This window comes from Meriones unguiculatus, chromosome 3, assembly GCF_030254825.1.
Source record: "Meriones unguiculatus strain TT.TT164.6M chromosome 3, Bangor_MerUng_6.1, whole genome shotgun sequence".
In the NCBI taxonomy this organism is placed as follows: Eukaryota; Metazoa; Chordata; class Mammalia; order Rodentia; family Muridae; genus Meriones; species Meriones unguiculatus.
This window is the reverse complement of record NC_083351.1, coordinates 31,246,328-31,269,176: the sequence shown is the minus strand read 5'-3', so window position 1 is coordinate 31,269,176 and position 22,849 is coordinate 31,246,328. Positions and strand designations below refer to the sequence as shown.

Genomic DNA, 22,849 nt, shown 5'->3' with positions numbered 1-22,849 from the left:
GTTTGGGTTCCTTGCTTTACATTACTGTTGAGTCTTCAGTCACTTCTGTGTGACTGGTAGATAACGTCAGCATTTTATGAATAGTAAGATACAGGAGGAGGAGGACGATGGAATGGAAGGCTGTAGCGATATGGAGTTTCCTCACTATATCCCGACTCCTTCTCTTTGGGATGGTAATGTATATCGCCCCACCTGATTATTAAAGATTAATGCACCTTGTTTTTATGAATGATTTGAGATTTTCGGAAAAGCTACACCAATAACATGGAGTTCGTACCATCCCCCATTTTCCCATTATTAATGTCTTGTATTAATATGGTGCATTTGTTGTAATTGGTGACTCATGATCAATAATTTTTCTTAAAGCCCACGGTTCCTTAGAATTCTCTTTTTGTGTTATAAAGGTTCCAAGTCTGTGGCTCTCAACAGTCCTAACGCCATGACCCTTAATACAGTTCCTCATGTTGTGGTGACGCCAAACCATAAAATTATCTCATTGCTACTTCATGACAGCAAACTTGCTAGTGTTGCGAACTGTTATGTAAATATTTGATAGGCAGGACATCTGATATGTGATCCCCACCCCCGAGGAATCGTGACCCACAGGTTGAGAACCACTGTTCTGTGGGTTTTGGCAAATACAGACTTGGCCATCAGTTTACTCTCCTCCCTTCCTCCACCTAGGGTCACCAGATCCTTTTTATCGCCCACGGTCTGGCCTCTTCTGGAATGTCACGTGACTAGCGTGCAGACTTTCAGCCTGGCTTCCTCACCCAGACCGTCCATGCTTCTGTGAGGACTGACGGCCCCTCTCCTTTCCGTGCTGAAGGACACTCCACCGTCTGGATGTGCCAGTTGTTCATCTTGCTAGGTTTGTCACGATGATGGGTATTCTCCTATCTGTCTGGGCCATATTTGGCTTTAGGAAGTCCTGCCAAACATTGCCAACATGGCTAGAAACATTCTGCATCCCACTAGTAGTAAGGGAGAATTCCTGTCCCACCTCCTTGCCAGCACTGAAGATTGTCAGGGTTTGGCTTGTTCGCTTATTTATTTATGTATGCATGTATTTATTTATTTATTTATTTATCATTTCAGTCACTATAATGGGTAAGTGGATAAGACTCTCCTTGTTTAATTTTTACTTCACCAAAGATATAAAATGTGAGTTCCTTTTTGTACACATACCTCATATATTTCTTTGATATCTGGGTGTTTTTTGTTTTGTTTTAATGTATGTGTGTTCACAGTTGTGCAGACGCACAGGTTCCTGTGGATGCCAGAGAGGATGGCAGAGCCCAGGAACTGGAGTTATGGGTAGTTGTAAGAGGCCTGATGTGGGGGGCTGGAGAGCACTGGCTGTTCTTCCAAAGGTCCTGAGTTCAATTCTCAGCCAGTATGTGGTGGCTCACACCCATCTATAATGAGATCTGGTGCCCTCTTCTGGCGTGCAGGCGCACATGCAGGCAGAGCACTGTATACATAAGTAAGTAAATCTTTAGAAAAGGTCCTGATGTGAGTGCTAGGAGCCAGTCTGCTCCTCTTTGAGAGGAGCAAATGCTCTTAACTGCTGGGCCAGCTCTCCAGGCCCATCTGTGCAGTATCTGTTCTGATCTTCTGCCCATTTTTTGTTGTTGTTGTTTGTTTGTTTTTTGAGACAGGGTTTCTCTGTGTAGCCTTGGCTGTCCTAGACTTGCTTTTAGACTAGGCTGGCCTCCAACTCACTGATCCACCTGCCTCTGCCTCCCTGAGTGCTGGGATCACAGGTGTACGCCACCACACCTTGCTCTCTTTTTGTTTCTCTGTTTGGTTTTGAAAATGGTGGTTTTCCTACGGTTGACTTTTATGAGCTCTTTGTACATTTTGAACGCAAATCCTTTTTCCTGGTTCTACAGCACAGGTTAGTCTGTACAGTGATAGGCTTGAGGCTATCTCTCCAATAACACAGAATAGCCTGGGAACTGTTTACAGGAGTCTCCGAGCCTGACTAACTACAGCAGTAGCTCTCAGTGGTCAGACCCTAGGCGTGAATCGTTGCACACAGACACGGCTTATGCGTAAGGACACTTATTCCTGGTCACCTGGGGAAGTGGTGGGTTTCCCAGAAAGGAAGGAGAATCTTAAGCAGCTGCCCTCAGCTTGACAGCCTGTTAGACTTACCTGGGAAGATTTCAAATTCCCACTGCCCAGGCTACGCTCCTGAACAGCGAATTCCAAATCTCCAGGGGTGGGAGGCGGACATCTGGGATGTCTTTCGATCCCCAGGTGATTCCAGTTGTCGGCCAAGACCAAGAACCACTGTGCAAAAGAGAGATCCCCGGGAGCCGCAAAGTGGAAGTTTCACCCTTTGGGCGCTGGCCACACAAGCATTGAGGTGCCTCTGGACAGTAGGCTGACACACTGGCAGCTACGAAGCAGGGAGCCAAGTCCCGAACCTGCTGCCCTGACGTAAAAGCAGAGTCGCCTGCACTTGGGAGCTGCTGTCCAGAAAGGATGCTGCATTTCTCCTGCATGACGTCACTCATGCCTAGCCACTAGAATGAGAGCAGAACTGTTTACCATAGGCTGGGAGAGCAAGGGATAGGAGCAAGGGTGAAGGAGGATGAGGAAAGATGGACTGAAGGGCACACAACCATGGCTGGACAGGAAAGTGAGTTCGGGTGTTCCATTACACAGCGGGGCCATCAGAGTTAACAGTGCGGTATCATGAACTTTGAAATAGCTGGAGGAGAGGGTTTTCAATGTTCTTGTCACAGAGAAATGATAAGTCTTTGAGAGGATGGCTGGCCTAGGTGAGTTGATCATCACACCTAGTTGATCTGCACACCTAAAAATGAGCAGAAGCACTTCTGTGTGGAAGAACCCCTCTGGACTTTACAGAGGCGTTCAATTTCCCATCGATTTCAAGACTTATAATTTTAAAAACAACCATGTATTTTACAAGCCAGGTTACAATTTTGTGTTTCTTGCATTCTCAGGGTTCATTTCTCTGCTGCCACCTTTCATCTTTAGTTCCACGCTTTCGGCTTTGCTTAGAAGAACCAGGAGAAAACCATCCTAGCCTCCCTCCCCTCGATTTTTAAAGGACTAAGAAAGATGCTACGCTCTCTGAAGTCAACGTAACTGTGGCAGCAGGTCATGAAGCAAGAGTCCTTCTAGAAGAGATAAAATTCAAGATCAGGCAGGAGCCATGTCATTAAAAAAAAAATCAATCTGTACTTCCTAAAAACTAGTGGCAGCTCTTACTGGATTTCTTCATAAAGGCTGGCAGCGCGACCCACTTAGCTCCGTTTAGCAAACATTTGCTGAATCGCTCGCTGTAGACCACAAACCCTGTATTGGGCACTGTGGATACCCCTGGGAATGGTGCCCATTCCTGCCAAGTTGACAGTTCCTCACACTTAGGATGAAACTCTCCCAGGTAGCTCCAGCTGTCAACGTAACGCATGAACCAGAGGAGGCAAGCCAGTAGGCAGAGTTCCTCCTGGTCTCCGCTTCAGTTCCTGCCCTGACACCCCTCAGTGACCGAGTGTACCCGGGAAGGGTATGATAAAATGAACCTTTGCCTCCCCAAGTTGCTTTTGGTCAGTGTTTGGTCACAGCAACAGAAAAGCAAACTAGAAGAGAAACTAAGCGTATAAATTAGAAGGAGTAAGTAAGGAAGTGAAGACGTAAGTCAAGTGGAGCTGGGCAGAGGAGGGTCAGATTCGGGTCTGAGCAGATGTCATTCTCTGACTATGACTAAATTGCTTGCTCTCCCCACCCCTGTCATTTTCTCATTTATTAAAAGCATTTAAATATCATCTCTTTCATACGGTTAACTGCCGGTTTGTTCATTCATGCATCAAATACTTATTGAGCAATAGCTAAGCAATGGGTGCTAGGAAACAGCAGTGGAGGAAACAGGAAGGCCCTGTGCTGAGGTCGTGGGTGGAGGCAGGCAACGAACAAGTAGGCAAAATGGATGGAGCATCTGACAGAGACGAGCACTCCAGAGAGAAGGATGTGCTGAAGAGGACTGGGGAATCGGGCCTTCCGGAACAGGGCTATAAACCCAGATACTCAGGAGGCAGAGGCAGGGTGAGTCCAAGTTTAAAACCCAGTGAGTGAGACAGTGTCTCCATATGAAAACTCAAACAGGGGCTGGGGTCATGACCAATCCGTACAGCACTTGGTCAGCATGGGGTGAAGACCTACAGTCAGTTCCCAGGACCGTCGGGGAGAAAGGGGGCATTCAGAACATGTCAGCAGGGGCCAAGAGTGGGCAGATGGGCAAAGAGGCAATCGGCCTCCGCTGCTATCAAAGGGATGCACACATGCCAGTGTGCCAGTGTGAGGCGCGTGTGCCTGGGGCATTCGAGCTGCCCAAGGACAGAACCTAGTGTGGAATAATAAACCCGAGGGAAGCAGTAAGAAACAAGGGTCTACCCTAGACCCCCGAGAGCCTCCAAACACCCGAGCCACACTCTAAGAGAAGTGAGCTGACACTAGACGGTCCTGATCACAGGTGCCAGATCACACCTGGCTTTTTCTGTTTTGTTTTGGAGACAGGGTTTCTCTGTGTGGCCTTGGCTGTCCTGGAACTCGCTCTGTAGGCCAGGCTGGCCTCGAACTCAGAGAGCCATCTGCCTCTGAGTACTGAGATTAAAGGCTGCGTCACCACCGCCCAACTCTACCTTGCTTCTTTTTAACAGGATCACTTTTGCTTTCATGTGGAGGTCTAGGCTATGGTGTGCCTTAAATGTTCCTTAAAGGTCATGTGTTGGAGGCCTGCTCCCAGCGACGGCACTTGAGGTAGGGCCTAGTGGAAGGATATTAGGTCCACGGGGGCATGGCCTTGAAGGGGATGCTGGGATCATACCCCCTTCCTTTCTGCTGTTGAGTTGCTACAAGGTGGCATCTCTATTTCACTATGCATAGGTCTGACATGAGGTTCTGCCTCATCACAGGCCCAGAAGAACATGGCCATGCAACCTCTGAAGCCATGAGCAAGAACAAACCTTTCCTCTCTTCGAGTTCTCCAGAAAGCTGACTAGCATGGTGCATGCTGGGAGGCAAGCATAAGAGCAGAGAGCAGCTGGGGGAGCAGCCAGGGTAGGGGATAGCTATCTGGACAGGGTGGTGGTCCAGAGGCAGGGGCATGCTGGATCTGAGATGCTCTATGTAAGGGAAAGCCAGCTAGGTTTGCTGATGTTTCTGTTTCAGAGTCAAAGCAATGATGCCTGGGCTTTTCATTCAAGCAACTGGAGGATGGAGCTGCTTTTTTTCTGAAATGAGATTCTGGGAGGTAGGGCTATGAAGATGGAGCTTGGTTCTAGATACATGAACTGTGAGAAGCCTGAAAAGCAGCCGGTCCTGGATGAATGACTCGGGTGTGGGCAAAGGGACTGGGCTCGGTATAAACTTGGGAGTCATCAGCATGTAGATGACACGCGAGGCCAGGAGACGGATAAAGTGAGCTGGATGAGGTCATCTCAGTGATTGTTCTGAGGAAGAGGTAGCATAAAATATGCAGCATGGCACTGGGCATAAAACGCTTCCCCTTGCAAACCATATGGCAGAACTTGGCAAGGCTGCTTTAGAACCAGGAACTGCCTCCAGCCTCCCCAGTCCCGTCTTGTTCCTATGCTTTTTGTTTGTTTGTTTGTTTGTTGTTGTTGCTGCTGCTGCTGCTAAGATAGATCTCACCATGTAGCTCTGGCTGGCCTTGAACATGTGACCCCTCTGTCTTGGCCATCCGAGTAGCTGGGAAAGACAGGCGTACGCTGCCACACTCTGCTTCCTCCGGCAGCGCTTTGGACTGGCCTGGTTTTCATGGGGTTCTCGGGGCTAAAAATCACTGGTTTGGGACTTCATTCATACCTGTTTTTGCACAGAATTATCATGAAATCAGGCTGAGCATTTAAGTCCCTGTGTGCCTGCACACTATGAAACACCACACCACAAAGAACACCTCCCCAAACCCAGCTAAGAGGCAAAACCCGAATTTAATCAACTCAATCTCCGGAAGGCTCATGAAAGCTCAGGAACCACACCCATCAGCAGGGGGACCTGGTTCTTCCAAGGCATCTGGATGGCTGCTCTCCCCGGACTAGCGGGAGGTACCTTCTTGACCGAGACTGAGATTTCCTCAGGGCGCCCTGTGGGACGCTCTGCCTCGGGACTGGGACGAGGTCTCCCCGTCACCTCCTTCGGTCTTTGCTGAGGCATCACTTTCCCAGGGAGTCCTGCCGGCACCTCCCACTGACACGGGCAGCGACCTCCACGACACCCCCTCGCTGTACTGTTTTCCTCCTGGGCACACAGTACCTCACAGGGATGGGAACTCACTGACATCATTTTTAGAAGATTTTATTTTTATTATTTATGTGTGTGAGTGCCCAAGGAGGCCAGAAGAGGGTGACAGGTCCCATGACTGGAGTTATGCCTGGCTGTGAGCCGCTGACCGTGGGTGCTAAGAACCGGACTCATGGCCTCTGCAAGGGCAAGTGCTGTTAACCACTGAGCCACTTTTCCAGCCCCAACAGCTTAGTCTTCATTATACAATGACTTATCAAGATCTCTGTTGAATGAAAGAGGCATGCTTACCCCCCTGCTGTCCAGGCCATGTTTATCTTTGAGCTCTTCCCAACTCTTGACTTTGGAGCAAGCTCCAAAGCATTTCAGACAACCTACAGCCTCCTACGGGGCCAGACTTGAACTCGTGAAGCAGACTGTGGCTATGAGCACTAAGGCCCGAAAGGCCAGCCCTGAGGGTGGGTGGGATCAGTTCTTGGGCAACCTTGTAGCCAACAGCACCCACCACCTTGCCGGCCTCACGTCCTCCTTATTCTTTTTTACTCCCCCCATGATATCTGTGGTAGCTTTCTCATCTTCAACTCAGGGCACTCTGAATTTTTTTTAACCTTTTTCACCTTGCTCCTAGGGTTCCACTATATTCCTCCAGACCTTCATTCCTCTGTATCTGCAAATTCCTAAGTGAATGTTCTTTTTACCTTCTGTTAGAGTAAGCTAGGTCTCCTCTGCAAATACCACGCCTGTCGCCTTCTGTGAAGGGTTTTTTTTTCTCTATACCACGCACCTGGAGACGCCTGGCATGGCCCTCACACTCCTCCATCCATCCTACCCATCAGTATACATACCAGCCTTATTTTAAACACAAAACATGCATTGCTCATCTACCCAGCAATACCACTCTTGTGCTCACTCTCACACAGATATACATGCAGGCAAAATACCAATGCACATAAAGCAAATAAATAAATAAATAGTTTTTTTAAAGACCCCAATAAAGAGACAGGGTAGGGCTGGATCTCATTCTTGGGTCAGAACTCTTGTGGGGACCTGACACTTAGTGATAAAATAAGAGCCCAAGATTAGAGCTAGTGAGATGTAGACCTAGGCATGGACATTTAAAACCCACGCCCGATTCCAGAGCCTCTCTTTAGTTCTATTTTAAAATTTTTAGTTCATCGCTATTTATGTACTTATTGTGTGAAGTATGGGAACTTGAGAGGTCAGAGGACAACCTGCAGGAGTCAGTTCTCTCTTTCCATCATGTGGTTCCTGGGGACCAAACTAGGCTCAGCAAGCTTGGTAGCAAGTGCCTGTAACTACTAAGCCATCTTGCCAGCCCTGTTTTTGTTTTCTCGGTTTTTCCTTGTAGCCCAGGCTGGCCTGGAACTGAAGATTTCCCCCTCTCTTTGACTTCCACGTACAGGGATTATAGGTATGTGCCAACATGCCTGGCATTCACAATTTATGTTTTTAGCTACCAGAAAGTATTGCCTTTCTGCATGCTAACCTTCGCATGGAGGTTCAGGTTCAATGACAGACTGGTCCTCTTGCAAGGGGTAAGATAGAGAGTGACTGAGCAGGACACCCAACATCTCCCTCTGCTCTCCAAACATGGCACATACATGCATGGTGGGTGGGCAGGTGAGCAGGCAGGAGAGAGGGAGGGAGGGAGGGTGGAGAGGAGAAAAGGAAGGAAGGAATGGAGAGAAGGAAAGTCCCCTAAACCTTTACAGCTTTGCTGCCTGGCTTATCTTCCAGCTGCCTGGCAGTCTTCGCTTGTCTCTGCAGCTAACCCCCTCCATTAGGATGTAAAGTCTGGCTACTGTAGTTTTCAGTTCTAGAAGCTCACTCATTATTTTTAAAGTTTATTCGTTAAGGAGGTTGTGGTAGGTGAGCGTGTGCAATGGCCTGAGTGTGGGAGTTAAAGGGGAGCTTTCGGGAAGCAACTCTCCTTGCACCACGTGGGCTCCAGGGACTGAACTCAGGCCGGCAGGCTCAGCAGCAAGCACCCTTACTGGCTGAGCCACTTTGCCAGCCCACTTTATTTCTTTTTAATCTAGGTCCTGTTGCGCAGTTCTTAATTCTATGTACGGAGTTCAACCTTGTGTGGTACAAAGGACTGTTTTATAACAGTTTCAATGTGAGAAATCTCTGCCCCTTCCCTCCCTCCCGTCACCCGCTGTTTTCCATGGTCCTTACTGACGGTGGCTTGTCATCCCCGTTGCGCATCACTCTTTACTGTAAACCCCTCATTTCCTTGAACAGGTACGCTGGCGATGAAAGGCAAGCGCTTTTCTCCACAACTTTTTAGCCTAATCCGCTCAGAGCTAGGGTAAGCCCCCTTTATTCCTGGCCTGGGGGCTCAGGGTTAGTTCTAGTTTACTCTTACACAGAGTCCTCTGCGGGTAGAGTTTAACATGGAGAGGACCAAAGAGTGGAAAATATGGAGAAGGTAACAGACCCTGAGGCTATCAGGGGAAGCTCTAAAATTTAACCAGAGACTTTGAGGAGTAATGAGTGTGGAAAGTAGAGATGGTATTGAAGCAGTATTTAAAGAGAAAACAGCTGACACTTTTCAGAACATATACATTCTATACTCGAGAAGCTAAATTAACCCAAATTAAGATAAACACAAAGAAATCCTTCCATTTGTACACTTACAATAGATTATACAATGCTTTCTTTTATTCTCCATAAACAACAACGAATGTAAGTGAATAGTCTATATTTTTTATAAGGAAAAACTGAGGTTCAAAAAGCTTGAATGGGCTGTTTAAAAGTCACATAACACTAAGAGACAGAGGCAGAACTCAGGCCCAGTTCCGATCCATGCTGTGTCCCCCCTCTACAGCAAACACAGAATACCACACAACCACAAGAGGCTCTGTCAGGAGCTGGAAACATGCCTGAGGAACGGCCCACACGGCCGAATCCTTAACCTAGAAGCCTCTCCCTGAATACATCTGTGTTTCCCTCGGAAGAAAGCAGCAGACTGGAAAAGCCTGTGCAGCAAGAGACAGGAAGGTTCTAGCTTCCCCCTCACAACGTGAGTTAAATACAGGACCAAGTCAGTTGCTGGGCCAACATCCAAGTCCCCACAGACGATTCATGGAACCGGCCTGGTACGCAGCAGCAAGATACCCGGTGATCTATTCCACGCTGCTCAACTGTCAAGAGAGCAGTGGAGTGTCCTCCTCTTCACTGTGAAGACTGCTCAAACACTGTGGTTAGTCTGTCTGCGGTAGCATCCCCTTTGTTCATCCATACGCTCTGACTTGGTAATTACTGTCTCTTTTCTGGTCTGGTGGCATTTCACTTGCTTATGGCTTATACATGATGTGTTTTGTTGTGTTTTTATCTTCATGGCACTAAATGGGGACATTTCTAAGAAGGATGCCTGCGACTCTTTTAGCACAATCAAGCCTCATTCCCCAGATGTTAATATGGGCCTAGCATCTCTCTGCCTGCCTTGTAAAAAGAGAGCAGGCCATTCTTCCCTGGCAGCTGCCTCCAAGATGTATAAAAGCTGGGACAGCTACAATGCCTGAACCCACAGCTTGAGGCCCCAGAGCCAAGACTCAAGATTCCAGGAAAAGGGGCTGGCTGCCAGGCAATTCCACGGGAAAGCCTCACAGCTCCTGACGTAGTGATTTAACCTAGGTGTGACTATCGACATTTGAAGCAGCTATGTATAAGACCTTATGCAAAAGAGCAAGGAAAGAAATACAATTCTGATCTTCCATGACATTTGTCTCACTTAGGGGCACAGGAGCACAAAGGATAGCTAACGACAGAAGAGACTAAGATTAGCCATATGAGTGGTCTTGTATAGAGCATGAACAAACAGAACAGACAGAGATCCAACTCATGGTCTGACAGTCAAATGGGTTTGTGTTCATCCATCCATCCACTCATCTGCCTATCCACCCATCTACCTATCTACCCATCTACCAATCCCCCGCCCCCATCCACCTACCCATCCATCCATCTCTTCAAGCATTCAGGGGTTGATGAACATCTAACAAACCTCTACCTATGCTGTTTAGGTACCAGAGAGACCAGGAAAGCGTGCTGGAGAACTGGATGTGCAGTGCTCAAAAGTCCCTTAATTTAAGTCAATTAAATCCTTATAACAACTTGTAAAGAGCGTATACTGTCTTCATCTTACAGAGGAAGTGGGCTCAGAGTAGCTCAGGAGCTTGCTCAAGATCACAAGTTCACTAAGTGGCAATCTGGGATTTGAACCAGGTTTTGCCTGGCTCTGAGTCTATGCCCTTAATAAATTAATAACCATCACTCATTTAATTATAGGACAGCCAGACAACTGGCAAGCAACAGGGCTACGAAATTCAAAGGAAGCATGGAAGAGACAATTTGGTGTACAGAGTAATGGATCTTGGGGTTTTCCAAACGGTCCAGCAAGAAGAGGCCGTGCTGGGTGCGGGGCACAAACCTTCGTGGATCAGACAGAAACGTCTGCCTGTGCGGGGAGAGTCAGGAGCTCAAAGGGCAGAAGTTGGAGACTTGAGCCCACGACCGCCTGTCTGAGGGGAGGGCACCTTTGACAGTTTCTCCATCACCCCCACTCTGTTGGAAAAGCTGTTCCGGTGTCCCCCAGTCCCTCAAGCTCCTGCAGTGGCCTTCTGTAATGAGTCTCCTGTGCCAGCCTAACATAAGGCCTCAGTTTATACCCACCACCCCATCCGGCCCAGGCCCCTGGAGGCAGTAACATGCTTGAGGATTCTGCTTACAACCTGAGGACAGAAGCCCCAGGGAATCCCCCCAGAACTAGAGGGCTGAACCTTCCAAGACAGACCCCAGCTCTCACAGATGTCTGTATGGAGCTACAGCGTGCTCCCACTCTACTTACAGTTTAGAGTCCAGCTTCAGGAGAAAGCCCAGCCGATCATACTCTGAAAAGGAAAAGCAGAGCATGTCACGGAAGTCAAGCCACCTCTGCCACTGTGGGGTGCACTCCCAGACCTACACCACCCGGGCAGGCAGTGCCTGGGAACGAATATGGAATACAAGTGCTTCACGCAACAGAAGCAAACACATCTGCCATAACTAAATCTAAGTTACCAAACATCTACTGAACATTTATTTTGCCCAAGGGCCAGGTTCAGAAGATTTCCAGGACTTCTAGGCCATCCAGTCTGTTGAGACTGAATTGCTCTCTGGATTAAACTTGGCGATTGAAACGGAAATGTGGCAAATCAGAGACTGGACTCTGAAGAAGGATACTGGAAACCATCTCACGTTCCTCGAAGCTCTGAGCACACGGAATTCGTTCGATGAGCCGGTCTCCTAGCTAGAGGCAGCTGTCAGCTCACACAACCCAAGGTTATCTCAGGGCGTGTCATTTGGGGGTTGTCTCAATCAGAATGGCCTGTGGGCAGGTCCATGAAGCACTTTCCTAATTATTAATTGATATATGAGGGTCCAGTCCACTGTGGGTGGTACCACACCTGGCAGGTATGTCTGCGCTGTAAAAAAGAAAGCTAACTGAGCAAGCCAGGAGGAGCAAGTCAGAAAGATGTGTGTGTGTGTGTGTGTGCATGTGTGTGTTATACATGTGAAGGATATGCAGGCTACAGGGGCCAGCAGAGGACATCCAGTATTTTATTCTATCACTCCCACACCTACCTTATTCCCTTGAGTCAAGGTCTCTTACTAAACCTGGAACTAGGCTGCTGTCCAGCAAGTGCCAGCAATCCCCCTGTCTCTGCTCCCACAGTGCTGGGGTTCCAGGCAAGCACACCTAACTTTCTATGTGAGTGGTGGGGGTTTGAACTCGGACCTTACGCCTTCCCAGCCTATCTTCAGAGACATAAACTTCAGAACATTCTCTTCAGTTCTTAGGAACTGAGCCCTGTTGAGTTACCGTGTCATCTGGTAATGTTTTTAAGCTGAGAATGTTGTTGTTTAGGTACAGCTCATCGCTCTATAAAGCAGGGTGGTAGACTGAACAAATAGCATCTACAGATTGCGTACACAAGCCGAAACATGCCAACGGCAGGATTGGACCAGCAGGGTAACTGTAAGCAAACTGCCTTAGACTGACAGCTGACGAGCACGACATCTATTCATTGGCTGCTCTTACCAAAATCGCTTGGCCACAACAAGCATAAGCAAAAATAAATTAATGTGAAAAGAAAATTTCAGCCAAGCTTTTAACATATGAATTCCTCTTACTTAAATTTATGTGTGTGTGTGTGTGTGTGTGTGAGTGCACTTGCGTGCACAGACGTGTCTATGTCTATGTGGTTGTGTGTCTGTATGAGCACATATGTGCAGATGGCTGAGGAGGGCAGGAGAGGGCATTAGACCCTTTGGACCCATTAGACCCTAGGTGGTTGTGAGCCCCCCAGTGTGGGTGCTGAGAACTGAGCACAGTTCCTCTGCAAAAGCAGCACACACCCTTCACCCCCCGAGACAACCGTCCAGCCCCTCAAGCGATGAATCTCACACCTAAAGGAGTGCTCAAGCCCCTCCTCACATTAAACACAGGAAAGCCAGCTGTCAGAGGTAAGAGACAGCTTGAAAAACTCCTCTGAGAACTGTCGTGAACCACACATCTCTGGAAAGCCGGGCGTGCCGTCTTGCCTCTCAGTCCAGGCTGGCAAGAAACACTTCACACAGGCCCCTCACGGTCTGGAGACACAGTAGGCGCCACCTGCCAGGTCTAGGAACACTTGCTGGGCTACCACAGCAGGGTAGCTGCCCCGGGGGCTGGCCTGTGCTCTCAGAATCTGCTGCAGGGACGCCTGAATGAGCTGGGGGGATACCTTAGTTGCTTCCCCAAAACATCTGCCTAGAGGGCTCTCGGGTAGGTCAAAAGCAAGAGTGGAGTGCTGGGATTCAAGGTGTGCACCACCACCCCTGGCTTCAGAACTCCAGCTCTGAGTGAGTTGAAACGGATGCTCTAACTCTAGACTTGCCAGTCAGAGTGGGCAGGAGTTTTTGTTACTGCAGAAATGTCAAGAGCTTCACTGGACTTGTACACTGAGAGCATTCAGGGGACAGAAGGAATTTAAATAAATAATGTTTCTGTGGTTATCACAAGATGTACCCCGCATTTGCAGCTGCTCTGGTGTGGCAAAACGGTGATTTACACGATTATTTATTTGGTTGTTGTTTTGGGTTTCTGCAGTAGGGAGGAGAAAGGCCCCAGGGCCTCACTCATGCTAGGCAGGCTGGGCTCCCACCCCCAACCCAATAGGACGATTTTTGGTTCATATACACAAGCTGTGGGAAGGGCTGACTGCAGAGGCCTCTGGGATATTGCCAGAACCAACCACAGCAGACCACTGGGCCTCCCCTGGGCTGGCTTTAGTCTCCCCACAGTCTACATCACAGCTTCCCAACATGGCCGCCACCCATGTCAGTAGGTCAGTATTTTTAGCACCATCATGAAAAAGGGACTGCGACTCGTCCCCTCTGTTTCTGATTTGGAAACCCCTAGTGAGGGGTGGGTGTGGGCCAGGCTTGCTTGCAGCAATTCTTCATCTGGTCTGAATCTCAGTCAGTGAGAAGGAGCTAGTGAAAGTGGCAAGTCTCCATGACACACAGTGGGGAGGGGAGTGTGCCAGAAGGAATGTCCTGAGCAAAGGCCCCTTGTAACGGTAGGACAACCTCTGAGGAACAACGGGCCACCGGCCCTATTCTCTCCCCTCATTCATCTTCCCCGACAACGTCCTACAAATCATGCTCACAGTGCTCCCTGGGCCTGCAGCTCTCACCGCTGTCTGTCCTCAGCCTCCCGCTCTGTCCTGTGGGGCCTTGCTCTGCCTGAGGCTCTTGGGGGAGGGGGAGCTGCTTCTGCTCTCAGGACACCTGCCTGCGGGGGAAGAAGGGATACGCCGAGCTGTGGTTTCACAGCCTTTCTCCGTTTGGGGTTTGTGGAGGGTCCTGGGTTCTGTGGGTTTTAATCAAATTTGGGAGAAGAAGAAAAACCAACAACCTGGCTGTTACTTATTCAAATATTTTCCTCTCCCCTCACCCCCTTTTTCAATTACGGGTCAGGCTGCTGGAAGTCCCACGCTTTAATAAGGCTCTGCCTATTGTTTTTCTAGTAATTTTTCACTCCATTTCATTTGGAATAGTTTCTATTGATACATCTTCTAGTTCACTTCCCTCTCTCTCTCTTCTTTTTTTTTTTTCCTCCTGCATCTAACTGGTCGATGAGCCAGCCAGTGTATTTTTTCATCTCAGACACCACTCTTTTTATATCTAGTTCCTTTTTTACCTCCCATGCCCTTCCTTAACGTTCCCAAGCGTTCTCTCTGCATTCTTGAACATATGGAATACGTTATAATGTTCTTGTCTACTGATGCTGATAGTCACATCGGCTTAAGGCTTGCTTCTGCTGATCCCCCCCCCTCCTTCTCTGGGACTTCATTTTCATGCCTCTCTGAATTACCAGGCAGCCATGGTGGGTGGGCAGCCATACAGATTTTTTACCTTGTTAGACTGGCACAGGGGGAGTCCTTAATTGTTCTGGGGTAGAATTGAATTCTTAGAAACAGCTCGATCATTTTAACAAGGCTGGGTTGTGAGCTCTGTGGGTTAGATTGGAGGCAGGGGTGGCCTTGGTTCTCGGGTTAATTGTGTGCCCTCATCACAGAGGCAGAACCCTTTAGGGTACGCGATGGAATGCTGTTTTATAAACCTTCCCCCCCATTCCCAACCCTCGGTGACACTTCTTTCCGGGGTTCTTTCCTGTTCTCTGTAATTTCAGTCTCCACATATCAACCCAGCGGTCCAGGGGGACTCGCCGCATTCCTCTGGAGCCCTGTGAGCCCAGGCCTCTCCTCTTGGGTGATCTGCCCTGTTTCCTCAACTTCTCAATTGTCTCCTCACCTTAGGAAGAGCCTTGGCTCTCCTTCCCTTTATGGCCTGGACCTGTTCAGGTATGTAGCTGGGTTGAGGGAAGGGGCTAACCTCATTGGTTGCTCTTTTTTCTTTCTTTCTTTTTTTTTTTTTTTTTTTTTAAGAGTTCAGCATCCTTGCTTTAAGGTCTGCAAAGCTTTTTTGTTTTTTCCTGTCATTTTTTCTTTCTTCACTCTTTCCTCGTGCAGTCTAGACTTCATTCACCTTACCAGGCACAACTGTCCGCTTCACCTAACCAATCTCTCGTGAGCATCAGGCCGCTCCCTCACCCCCACCCCATCAGTCCCACTTACTACAATGCTCACCAGTCATTAAAGACGGCAACTGAAGATGCCCCACGCAACTCGTTTTCATCACATTCACCAACACCCAGGTCCTCACCTTCACGAGGGACACCACTATTCACTGGCCCATGTGCTGAAACCCAAGAGGAATCCTTCAATCTGGCTCTCCCTCATTCCCTCCATGTCCTATGATCTGGCCAGAAGGAACTGTTTTATGATCCTTATCATCTCCGGACTCTTGTCCATAATTTCCCCCTTCACTCTGAGCATTTCCCACCCCCCTTCCCACCAATTACTCTCTCTTTCCTTCCACGTGGTCTCACTATGCTGCCCACACTGGCCCCAAACTCCTAGATGCAAGTGACCCTCCTAACTCAGTCTTCCAAGGAGATGGGGGTACAGGCACACACCACCATACCCAACTCATCTTTCATTTCTCAACACAGACCCTGCTCCTGAAATGCCACCACTGCTTTCACCTCTGTAGAATACGCAGCCACCTCTTAATGTGTCTTCTTTTTTAAGACAGGATCTTACTACATAGCCTGGGCTGGCCTTGAACTTGAGATCCTCCTGACTCAGTATACTAAGTCTCCAGGCCTGACCTCCAACTCATCTTCTTAGCCTCATCTCTAGCCACTCCCGGATGGGAAGCCTTTCCGCTTAGAACAAGCATGTCCTCTGTAGTGCCTTCATGTCCCTCAATGCATATACAGATGCCCAACTTCGAAAGCACAGCCGTCATCAAGGCTACATCAACAGATAGTCTTGTATAAAAAGCAACTCTGTGGTGTGGCCTTTCCCTTCCTCTCAAGACCTATCTCGCACTATGTTCTCCCCTGTGCTGGCCATTCTGGTCTTCTTTCAACCAATTTTCCTAGGGAGAAGCAGGAAGCGCGGGGCTAGGCAGGGTCCCACCATGTGATCGAGGCTGGCTTTGAGCTGACACTCCTCCTGTGTCAATCGCTGGAGTGCTGGGACCACAGGCATGCGTTACCACATTTGGGTTTTAGGTGAGTAAGCGAGGAGTTCTTTCAACATGGTTTTTGTCATTGTTATTTTTTACAGTGAGCATTTCTTACCTGAAAAGTGGCTCAGCCTTTTTATTTGGTTATTTTCTGCATTCTTCAGACCCTGGCTCAGAGCCTTCTCTTACTAGGGTGTTTCTTGCCCTAGCTAGGCTGTGTCTCGCCCACCCTCTTTGACGTGGTGTAAGTCTTCCTTTTCAGTCTGTAATTCCGGACCATCTGGCTAGCACCTCTCCTCAGCTGGTCTAGAAGTCCTGAGGGGTCCTCTGGGCTTTCCCACAACTGCACTGTGCTGCTTCGGTTTTTTTTTGTTGTTTTGTTGTTGTTGTTGTTGACTTGATACAAGTCAGGGTCGTCTGAAGATGGAAACTCAGTGGAGAAAAGGCCTCCATTAGAGTACCTGGCGGCAAGCCTGGGGACCATATTCTCCAGCAGTAGTTCACGTGGGAGGGCCGTGCCCACTCTGGGCGGCGCCATTCCTGGGTGGGCGGCTGAGCAAGCCAGAAAGCAGCACTAATCTGCTTCAGTTCCTGCCTTGACTTCCCCGCACGGTACACTACAAGCTGTAAGCTGAAATAAACTCTTTCCTCCCCATGTTACTTTGGTCCTGGGGTTTTAACACAGCACTAGAAAGCGAACAGAGACCTAGGTTGCTCAGCTTGACATGTTAAGGGGATGCTGGGTAGGTACTGCCTTCTCTGATCCCACCTGTCAGCTAAGCACCCACACCCTGCTCTGCACCGGACAGGCAGCCCTCACTGCCTTCTGGCTATTGCTTGCTTGTAGCCTTCAAGAGCAAATCCACTGGTCTGTGCTCTTTCAGATACAAGTCTCTTGGTTTCCTTCAGGGAACTGCTTTTCTGCTTCAGGCCAAGTGGCAGGTCATCAACAGGATGTGTGCCTGCAGGGCGGACACCTAACCGGTGAGGTTGGCTGTGTTCCGTTTCCCCCTTCACTTACTGACACAGGGAGAAAAACCCTGCCAAGGAACTGGACCATTTGTTTCTGCAACCTAGAGCCCCCGAGCTGCCCTTCATACTCCCGGGGGCCAAGTGCTTGAATTTGTTTTTGTTTTGTTTTGTTGTTTGTTTTGTTTTTTTATTCTAAGGTGCCCAGGCCCAGCTGAGAAATTCCCTTCTTTAAAGATTAGTCCAAGTCAGTGGCTGCTGTTTGCACTTAAACCTAACTAACTTCCATGAACAGGACACACACAGACACAGACACAGACACACATGGCAAAGCTCATCCCAGTATCTCCAGCATCTAACACAGGGTGCAAAGTTGGAGTTCCATAGATATGTTGAATGAGACGTGTGACCAGGGGAGCCCAAGGAATAGCCTGAAACCTGGCTTCTTTGTCCTTTTCTACTTGTGAGAGGGCAGTGTTAGTGACGGGCACGGTCCACTGCCTTCCCGGGGCATGTCATTTTTCACAACGGTGATTGCCTTGCTCTGGCCATTCTTGACTCTGAGCCCACCCAGCTGATGACACTGCAGGCACCCACCCACCGAGCATTTCTCATGACTCTGCTCAGACAGAACTGTCCACGCCTCCGTTTAATTTCCCTGCTCTGCCGTTCTCAATTTCTGCCTTTCACTTTGGGGTTCCCTCTGAGGATTCCTGATTTGTCAGCACCTCGTTTCTAAAGGCCTGAACGTTCAGCTCCTCCACAAAGACCCCCTGAGCTTCCAGAGCTCCACGCTTGATATAGACAAGTTCATGGAATTGGTGCCCGTGGCTGCCTGTGAAGGAAATGCTACCTTGAACATACCAATGTTTCACGGATGATTTGCCTCTGGGGTAGCCAGCAGGAGGTCCCGGTCTCACCACGCTGAGCACAAATCTACCTAAGGTTGGGAGACTCTCAGACTCCTGATCTACCTGGCTCATAGGCACGGGTACCGCAAGCGGCTGATGCAGCAGTGGAGGGCACTCTCCCAGACAGCACAGCGGCGAGCCAGCAGCTGCACACTGAGGGAAAAATGTTTAGTCTCGGTGGCTTGGGTCTCCTGCTTCAGGCAGGCCAGAAAATGCAGGATAACAAATCCACCAACCAAGGAGCACACGTGTGTCCTGTGCCTTGTTCCCGGCAGGAAGTGGCCCGGGGGATGCCGAGCTCTGCCCTTCTCCAGCACCTGCACCAGGCCGGAGCCCTGGGCGCACAAAGTGCTTTTTCAGATGCTGGAAGCCTTTGAAGTAAACTGTTAATGTTTCCACCGATCCTACAAAGGGATTAAGTATGCCCCTTTGAGTTACAGTAAGAGTCATATAAAGTATTGAGGGGGAAGAAAAAAACAACCTCGAAAATTTGAACAAACTCCAGGAAGGCTCAGAAACTGGACATAAACAAAAACAGGCCACAAGCAAGCTGTGTGCACACATCAAACAAGCAGAACTGATCAGAATTAATAGGAACAAGGGCAAACATGATAGGTCTGACGTCGTTTTACGGGAAAACACACAAGCCACTGAAAAATCAGACCGTAAGACCAGTGGGAACACAGAAGATTCGAACAGCGCAGTTACTAACTGTGAACCCACTGGAGGGCAGGGCACCCACACCCAGCCTGCAGAGAACATCCTTTCAGGCAGGCGGCGGCCATTTCTGAAAATGTTAGATGGGGCCGGGGGGGGGGCTCCAAACTTGGGCAGGCCCCCCAATCCCAGTCTAATTAAAAGTTAAGTTCCGGAAGGCTGCCCAGCAAAAAAGTACCTTTTCAAAAATACTAGTTTTGCTGGGAATGTGAGCATCTAACCTCTGGTAACAAAACTGCCGGCTCCTTGATGTGGCGTGATTGCTCTCATTTCTGAGATGTCGGCCAGACTCCGAAGTTTCCAAAGCCTCTCATATCCCACCAGAGAGATGGATAGATAGTTTGGCTGGCCTTTTTCTTAGGACAACCTCAACCTCTGTCCTCAGCACACAGCAAGGGTGTCGGGCACACTCCCGTTTCATCATACAGAATATTCAGAATACTAAAATAGATGCACCCAAGGGGGAAATCTAGCAAATGTCAGAACTGCTGGGCAGGGGTAAAGCTGGGGTGGAGGAAATGCTACCTCGAACATACCAATGCCTAACATGCTGGAGACCCTGTCTTCTATCTGCAACACTGCAAACACACAAATAGATAAACTGCTTCCTCAAGAATTGGTTCTGTCACTGGGGCACGGTGGTGCATGACTGTAATCCCAGCACTCGGGGAGGCTGAGGCAGGTGGATCTCTGTGACTTCGAGGCCATCCTGGTCTACAAAGCAAGTCCAGGACAGCCAGGGCTGCTACACAGAGAAACTCTGTCTCAAAAATCAAAAAACAAAAACAAGTACTGGTTCTGCTGTTTAAAAAATGTAAAATTTCTCTGGATGTGATCACGTGTGTGTACGCCTTTAATGCTATCTCTCAGGAAATGGAAGCAAGCAGACTTCTGTGAGTTTGAGCCAGCCTTACATAAGAGGGTCCAGGCCAGCCAGAGTTACACAGTAAGATCCTTTTTTTCAAAACAAAACTTATAACACCCCACATACAAAAGAAAACAAATAGATTTCAAATTTTAGTTGTGTGTGTCCATAAAGAACATGCCAGAGAGACAAGGTCAGGTCAGCACTGTTGCTTTGCTTCAGAAAAAGCACGAGATCGACTGTGGTGATGCATTTTAATGAAAACATTCTTACAGACCTGAACTTTTGCTGGACCTCTTAGCCGAGTTGGTAATACACACCTCAAGGTCACTGACTTGGCCTGCGGTGTACTCAGCCTGCTTAACCTCCCTCTAAGAGAACAACATAACAGCCGACCTTACTTGCCTTGGGTTCCCTGTAATCAGCTTTAAAACACACTTTTTATTATTACTTCTTTCTATGACATGTGTACGTCTCTGTATGAGGAGGTCAGAGGGGCATCAGATCACTGGGGCTGGCATTACAGGAAGCTGCCAACTGCCTGACGTGGGTACTGGGAACTAAACTCTGGCTCTCCTCAAGAAAAATATGTGCTCTTAACCATTGAACCATCTCTCCAGCCCCTTCCCCCCCATATTATTAGCTTTTACAGCCTAAGCTAACGCACAGTTTTAATCTTTTTTGTTAATAATAATAATAATAATAATAATGTTTTCTTAATGTCCTGTGCATATACTCCAATTTATCTCAGAATGAAATGCAGATGTCCTCACTCTACATCTGTTCTGAAATGAAACCAATCAGGAGTACTGTGTTATGCAAGACCTTGTTCTGGGCACCAGGAAATCCTCATGAAAGTTCCTGAAAGTGGGGGTGACAGCAAAGCCTCATCCTCAGCTATGGGGCCTCGGTGGCATTTCAGTTGACAGCACCGATGGAGATGTGAACGAGAGTGTGCCCCACAGTATCTGGCATTTGAACGCTTCTGTCAGAGCGGTTTGACAGGCATGCCACGAGGTGGGGCGGCAAGTCTTAGGACTTGTACCATTTCAAGTTCCATTTCTGTCTCCTGTTCGTGGCTTCTGCACCAGCCACCATGACTCCACTCTGCCATCATGGACTCTACCCTTCCAGAACCATAAGCCCAAATAAACTCTCCTTCTGTATGTTGCCTTGGTCATGGTGTTTTATTACGGTAACAGAACAGTAACGGGTGATACAGAGCCTGACATGCTACAGCCCCGTCAGTCTTGTGTAAGGCTTCTTTTCCTCATTCTCCAGGGCCAGCTCTCATTCCCATCAGCTGACACGAAACGAGTCCCGAGTGAGTGACCCCTACCGACGACAACCATGTCTCCCATCTAGAGCAGTTCACGGAAACACTAAGGAGGTACATAAAGGTCGGTATTTTATGGGACTACAAAGCCGCTTGTTCTATCCGATAATCACAATTCTTCACAGTAAAAAAAAAAAAAAAAAAAAAAAAAAATTAACTTAAGAATTGTAGGTCTCACTGTGTAGTTCTGGCTAGCCTGGAACAAGCTGAACTTACACTCACAGAGATGCATCGGCCTCCGCCTCCTGGGAACTGGGAGTAAAGTCATGTGCTACACACGGGGCCATCTTCAAATCTGCATCAAACTGCAAACACATATAGGCAAAACGGTCCAGCAGGCACTAACTCCTCACGCATGAGAAGCAGCTCCGCCCATCTTCTTTCCCATGGTCACTGGCTCCCATGGCTCAGCTATGATGAATTCCCAGGTTCAAAGGGCGCGGCAGTAAATGGACTGAGGAACGAGCCTACCCAAAATAGATCTTTCACTTCCAAGGAAGCAACACTGTACAGTCTCCCATAGAAGCTACGCTAAACATAAACACTGTGTCCAGGCTCGCGTGGAGGAACAGAACGACAGCTCCAAACGGCGGCCAAACACGCCGAGTGAAAGAACAGACCGGGGCGGGGGGGGTGGGGAGGGGAACGGGAGGCTACTGCCCACAGACTACTCTCAATGTTACCCACTGTCCCCTTCAACGTAATCCTCACACCCCATGAAGCAGGAATCGCCTTCATTTTCCAGTTGGGGCTGGATGACAAGGGGGATGCGTGGAATCCACCTGAGCCCCTGACCACTGAGTGGACTGGCAGGGAAGCTGCTGAGGCAGCCCAGGCCCACATCTGGGGCTGCTTGCCCCTTCCTTGGCCCACAGGGCTCTCCGGGGAAACGAGAAGAGCAGATGCTCTTCTTAGACAGCTGCAGGAGAGCAACTGCGTCCTGTTCCCTCCATTCCCGGGCCCGAGAGCGGTGTCTAGAGAGCCAGCCACGCCACACACTGAATCATGGGAGTCGGTGGGGGTTGCTGAGAGGGGCTGGCCAGAGTGCAAATGACTCCCACCCACATCATCTCCAGTCGGGGGAAATAAACCCTAACGTGGGATCAATTTATCAATGACAAACTAAAACAGGAAAGCAGTTTTCTAAAACAAACCCAGAGAATCCCACTGACCTACACTAAATTAACTGACCCGGCGAAAATAACTTAGACGTTCACAAACCAAAATCCAGTCCCAACTGGATGTGTGCATGCTGGTATGAGGGAGGCAAGAGGCTTCTGTGGCTGACTTGTCCACAGCACGGTGGCTCCAGTGTGGTTCTGTCAGGAGGGGCCGATGGGAGTGGAACCCCTCTCAACCCAAGTCTCTCAACATAGGCAGAAGCAACTCCCTCTGGAGCAAGATCTCACCGTTCCCAGTTCCGCTCTTGTCCTGGGAAAACCAGGACCGAATTCAGTCCCGCTCATGACACCGGGTGAACCTGTGTCCTCCTGCAAGGCCTCCTTCATTCAGCTACGGGATCACGAATAGCAGCATGGCAAAAGGGCAACTGGCTGGGGAGGCAGGCAAATGACTCCTTCTGCAGTGCCCCCAACATTCATAGGAGGGAAA

The 22,849-nt window shown here is 48.9% G+C and overlaps 1 protein-coding gene across 15 annotated transcripts in view; it reads right to left on the bottom strand.

Annotated features, from left to right (window-relative positions):
* Positions 1–22,849, bottom strand: part of St3gal3 (ST3 beta-galactoside alpha-2,3-sialyltransferase 3) — a 194,163-nt gene that overhangs the window by 82,100 nt on the left and 89,214 nt on the right. For all 15 annotated transcript variants that reach the window (XM_060379725.1, XM_021644546.2, XM_060379727.1 and 12 more), the window contains one exon: positions 11,168–11,210. In XM_060379725.1, coding sequence (XP_060235708.1) covers positions 11,168–11,210 — 43 coding nt within the window. The remainder of the gene's footprint in view (positions 1–11,167; positions 11,211–22,849) is intronic.